Below are 6,066 nucleotides of genomic sequence, written 5' to 3'. Positions count from 1 at the left end.
AGGGGGTGTCGCTTGGAAAGGGGTGTCCCTTAAAAGGGGGTGTCGCTTGAGGGTGGCTTTCTGAAGGGGTTGCACGGCCTCAGCGTGGTTTTGCGCAAGACCAGGTGTACCGGTGCGTCGGGTCACTTGCACTTAACGTAGCTGAGAGCTGGCAAAGCTGTGGGGTTTCTGTTGGGCTGGTTTTAGTCTGCCTATGTCTGTACTCGGAGGTTCTGTTTGGAGGAGGCGGGAGGGGGGGGGTGCGTTTTCAAGTACCTTTACAGTATTTCGGTTTTGCAGGTAGAAAGCTTAGACAAGAGCCTAGAAGACTTGCTGACCAGAGTGGATGAATTTGTGGCAATGCTGGACATGGTACGCATAGCTTGCACGTAGCTGTGTTTTTGAAGTCAGAGTACAGTTTAATGTGTACTCGTGTTTTCAAATGAGACACAGATAGGAAGCAGCCTTTGGTCTAGGCACGTTCCAGTATGAAAATGCATTTGATAATTGGATTAGATGAAAACTAGCGAACTTTCATGTAGGAGCAAATATGCCCATATAGCTATATAACTGCATATTGTAAACTGTATATTTGTCCGTGCACATACGCGGAATCTCGTTTTGAATGGCATGATGACAGATGGTTAAAAGAACAATATGATATTTTGAGTTTCCTTTAAAATATGTAAAGACATTCGCTCTGTGGCTTTCATAATCAAAGTATCTAATCAGAGTTGTCCAACCTCCAAAGCTAGATTTGTCTTTAGCGAACCCTTTCTTACCCTTTCATCAGAAAGGCAGCTTTGTTTTCACTTTTGCATGTGGGGGTAGATGAGGGAACTGAATGGAAAATTCCTATAAACTGATACCGGTATACACACTGTCTTTTAAAGCATAGCACATGTGGTTCTCCTGCACTACTCTAAGGGGAACTTTACTATATGTGGCGGGTTTTTTTTATATATATCAATAAAACAAGTTTTGGTGGCCTGACTTTTTAGCAGAGTTGAGGAAATGTAGAGGTGGTAAAATTTAAGTCAAAATTTTATTTTAATGTATTTGATTCTTTAGTATGTCTTGGGAAATGCTCCATCTCTTAGTTCTGATAAGGCTGTAGCAGCCTATTTTTGATATAACTACAGAGGTAAATGCTTGCCAATGCAAAATAAGTTTTCTTCAGAGGCACTTACTAAACTATACGAAGAAGCTAGCTTACTACTTTTAATCTAGTATTTTTATACTATTACTAGTCTGATATTTTTAAACTGAGTTTTAATCTGTTGATTGGAGCACAGTTCTATTTTCCAGAATGAAATCTACTACACGTTTTGGTTTATTAGTCAATTTTTTATTATTTCTTTGAATCATCTTTAGATTCGAAGTGATTCCTCTCAAGTTGTCAATGAAAGTATACCTCAGATTTACACAAAAGCTACAGAAATGAGACAGATATACAGGAAGATTGACAAACTAGAGGTACGTATTTAATATCTTCTAGATATATTCTGTTTCTTAATAGGAGGAAAGAATCAGCGATATGCTATAAGCGTGCGTGAATGCATACCCGTGGAGTGGGTTCAGATCCCTTTTGCTCTCCATGTTCAATCGGGGTTCAGTACTTCAGGGTTAATAAAGAGAACGCAATTTATTAAGAATTTCTGGAGACCCTGGGCATTCTAAAACAAAATGCCTTTTTTTAAAAAGCGAGGTGGACACCTTTCGGAAAGCAATAGTACCACTTCTTCTTCTTTTTGTTCTGTTGTGAGTTGCTGGGTTTTTTTCTTACAGTATCTTTCAAAGTTATTGTCTTGGGATCAATTCAGGGACTGGTAGCATGCGAGGTCTGTGGATTCCTGATAAAGCTTCAAAACTGTGATTCAGATCCTTGGTCCCACTTTTAGTAGAAAAGCAGACAGAAGTCTAAAGCCTAAGAAGTTTAAATTAGTTATTTGAAAGGCAAATAGGAAAAGGAAGACTGATTGTTTTATTCATTTAACCTGTTTTTGCAGCCTTTTAAGTATCTCCAGTAATTTCTAGTAATAAAATGGACTTGTTGCAGGTGGAAGGGAGATAGAGCATGGAGTTTTTTACTACTCATTTAAGAACTTTCACCACTGTCGTGCAATACATAATCCTGTTTTAGTTTGTTAGTGAAAAAGCTGGATTTCTTTTGTTGTTTTCACACTAGGCTTTTGTGAAGATGATTGGAAACAGCGTAGCTGGACTAGAAGAACGGGTAATAAAGGCAGAAACAGACCTTGGAGCATTTCCGAGCACATTTAAGAAAATCTTGCACACAATCAGCATACCATCTTTCCTTAATGTAAGTAAGCTTTTGTTACCATGTGACCAGCTTAGTTTCTCTGCTTACCAGAGTGGATGATTAAAATAATAGTAAGTTTGCTACACATATATCTGAATGTAACTGTAAAACTTTTATATACTCTGTCGGCATTTTTGCGAAGTTCTCAGACTTAATAAAAAACCCCAAAACTTAAAAATCACAAATTCTTACAAGGCTTTGTGCAACTTTCCAAAATAAGGCTGAATACATGAGGAAGGGAACATGAAGTGCACAAACAAGCACATAATGCCCAAGCCTTTATATTAAGCCTCTGATCTCTAATAGTATGCAAAGCAAGTAGGAAGAGCCTGTACAGACAACACTGTTAAAGGATCATACTGTATTAATCATATCACTGCAGAAATATTACCAAAAAAGGAAGCGAAAGCTATGCTGCACAATATTTTTAAAATAAAGGTTCTGTTTATGCTCAGTCAGCACAGTTCGGTATTCACGTAAGCACCTTGTTAAACTTTATAAGGATGCAGTTTTCTCTGTCTTTCCTTGTTACTACATGTGGACAGTTTCTGTGCTAGAAGACTTGAAGTGCTCTCTGGTATGTTTGGTCTTGGAGAGTCTGGTATCTCTTTGAAGAGATGCCTTACCTAATCTTAAACTGGCACTATGCTCTAGGTTTAAAATAACCTTCTGGTTTAAAAATAAAATAAAATATAAAAAAAACCCCTTCTGAACCCCTGATGCTTCTTGGTATCACCTACCAATACACCATTTATAGGTACTCCTCCTTGCATCTTTTCAGCTCCCAGATTCTTTTCCTACATTCATCCTGTACTAGCTCGGGTTTCTGTATCATAATACTGGTGAGAATGCTGAAATAAAGTAGGTTTGCAGACAGGGGGAGGAAGATGGTTGTGGCTGTTTGAGGTATTTGTGTTCCTACATACTGCAAGCACATGTGGCAGCAGAGGAAAAATAGATGTAAAAAGGATACGTATTGTCTTGTTAAAGACTTAGTTCAGGAAACCTGTGCTTCGCTGCCATTATAGTCTTCAAATTAGCTAACTGCTCATTCCTTCATTTTCTTTGGTGTTCAAGTTTGGACTGATGTCATTTTTTTCTTTAGAAAAACAACACAAAGCTGCTATTTATGGGCCAATTACAAAAACAAACAACTGCAGCAGTTGTCTTGAAGAATATTCAACAGTATTTTCCATTTCATTGCTAAAAACAGTTGTCAGCTGTGGAATTATAACCTTCAACTAAAAAGTTTGAAAGTTCTGAGGAAGTGCTTTTTCAGTGTTGCATGGGAACACTTTGTCAGCTTAGCAATTTTTCCACAATCAATAAGGTAGAAAGTCTTTGAAAGTGTCAGCAAGCTGAACCTGGCATGCGGTTTGAGTAAGAATAGCAATAAAATCAACCCTCAGAACTTACTGGTACTGGTTGATTAACTAAAAGGCAGGTCACTGTTCCGCAGTGGTACTGAGTATTGCATGGTAAAATATCTATTTTCACTAGTAAACACAAGCATGTCTGAATTAAAATGCCTGCAGAGATTTCTTCTCATGCCTAAGATTTGATGAGGTCGCTCGATACATCAACCCTTTGGAAAAGAAGGCTATACCAGTATCTATCTATCTATACTAAATCCAGTGATTTTCACTGTAGCTGTAGTTCACATTTTTAATTTAGATAAGTCTCCTCACTTTCTTCCCATGTAAATGTATCCAGTTTTTTACACAAAGGATATATTTTGTATTTCTTAAGCCGTATATCTGTAATCTCACTTTCAGATTTTGCCCCAATTTCTTCCCTTGTGAATACCAGGCAATGTAAAATACAGTACTGTAAGACTTCTAATATCACTAAGGATGTATACTCTCTAAAAAGGTAAAAATGTCTGCTAAGCAGCTGCAGAAATATCTAATCATAAGTATGTACTTAGGCAACTGTGGGTACAGTATCTGCCTATGAATTTCCTCACTGGATTGAAATTGGCCCCTTCTTGCACATACGTAAATACAGTGTCTCTTAAATCAGTGTCATGAGTTGCAGAATACCTGTAACCTTCGTTTCCCTGGCTTGCAAGATGTGTTCTTATAGGCCAGTACAGGATAGGAAATAATTTTTAAAACCAGAACTTTGATTTCAAAGATTTGTTTTTACATTTGGCAAAATCTCTGATATAGAGAACATTGATAGTGTCCACTATTTATACATCTGATTTTTGTTTATTATTTTTATCTCATTACAACTTGAATGGCAAAACAAACTTATTTCAGATAAATTAATGGTATTGTAAAGTTAAAGACAAATACAATTTAAATGTCATAAATCAGCAATTTTGAATATAACAGGAGATTTCATATGGACTACAAGTATACAGCTCAGCCATTCCACTTAGCCTTTTTGTAGGTGAGCTTAATTATAGCCTCATTTTGGTACTGTAAAAGCATTCCAAACTCCAAGTATACTAATGATATTTGGTATGCTTTTAACTTTATTATTGGTGAAGACTCTAAATTTCCTCACCCCAGACAGGTAAAAAAAAGTACCTGAAGAACTCTGCAGACAAACTGACTGAGAGCTCAGTGAAATATTTCATCAAAATCTTTTCATGAGTCCAAAAGAATTTTTAATGAATGAAGTCTTGATTTCAAGCCTTCTATTTAAGACCATGTATTGAAAACATTCCCTGGCCCTGTGTTGCAGTGCAGCATTATCTACATGCAAGAAGCCTGACGGGATAGTCAGTAGTAGTCCTTGCTGTTGTCTCTTTAAATGGGCCATTTGGTATAGCAAAACAAGGTACAGTTAATATTTAAAAGAAACATGTACACTTTTCTTGAAAAACAGCGTAACGGCTCTTTTCTAGTCCACTACCGTATTTTGAATGGTGTGTCATATTCTAACATACACTTGATGAAGAAGCTCAGCAGGAGCAGCAGCCTTCTCTGAAGAAACGTTTGCTAGGTGTGTTTCCATACAAAGACTTTTTTTTAACTGAGTAAATGAGAACACAGGCTAGGGTTAACCGAAAGGAAGTGGCTGAGGAGAACTCCAAGGCTTGAGCAGGAAAGGTAAAGGTATATGGCTTTGGAAGAACAAAGGTTACAATCACTATACCATCAGCTGGAAAAGATTACCCGTTTAGCTCCTGCAAAGCTGGCATATCTTACCTGAACAGACTCAGTCCTGCAAAGTGTGATAGAATGGCAAAAATCAAAGGCTGCTTTTCTTCACTAACATTTAAGAATATGCCAGACCCTTCTGAGCTGGGATTAAAAATTCACCTGACTAAGGAGATAAGCTTTTAAAACTTCTCTTGTTTTGCATTTTAGCTCTGTAGGCTTTGTTTTAAAACTTGCTTTTTTGGCGAAAAATAAAGAGAAGGCGAAAAATAAACTTCTCTAATTTGCAGAAATCGTCTTCCTCACGGCAACAGCAGACCCTCTATGAACCTCCAGTCCTCTTCAAGACTGAAGACTATTTTCCATGTCTTAATGAAGCACCTTATTGATGATTTTTACTTCGGGATTGATACGGATCAGCCAGAATAGAGACAGCCAAGTGAACAAAAGAAATGCTATCCTCAAAAAAGCTGCATTTCTGAGCATTACTGATGGCATATTGTCATTCTGATTCTCATTGTCTTCCTTCAGGCAGTATTTTCAGGTAATTTTTGTGTACATTATTTCAAAAGTCTTCCTAAAACACAGTATAAATTTTCAGATTATATACTGGAAGTAACTTAAGAATACTTCTGCATTAGAATTTTTTTT

The 6,066-nt window shown here is 37.1% G+C and overlaps 1 protein-coding gene across 1 annotated transcript; it reads left to right on the top strand.

Moving 5' to 3' along the window:
• Positions 1 to 279: 279 nt before the first annotated feature.
• BLOC1S4 (biogenesis of lysosomal organelles complex-1, subunit 4, cappuccino) lies at positions 280 to 5,804 on the top strand (the record flags this gene model as incomplete). Its single annotated transcript, XM_010282190.1, has 4 exons — positions 280 to 351; positions 1,354 to 1,455; positions 2,168 to 2,302; positions 5,706 to 5,804. Coding segments are annotated over 4 exons (408 nt in total), but the record flags the coding sequence as incomplete, so codon positions are not given.
• Between the last annotated feature and the right edge of the window lie 262 nt (positions 5,805 to 6,066).

This window comes from Phaethon lepturus, unplaced genomic scaffold (assembly GCF_000687285.1).
Source record: "Phaethon lepturus isolate BGI_N335 unplaced genomic scaffold, ASM68728v1 Scaffold57302, whole genome shotgun sequence".
Lineage (NCBI taxonomy): Eukaryota > Metazoa > Chordata > Aves > Phaethontiformes > Phaethontidae > Phaethon > Phaethon lepturus.
The sequence above is the reverse complement of the archived record's forward strand: the minus strand, read 5'-3'. Positions and strand labels throughout refer to the sequence as shown.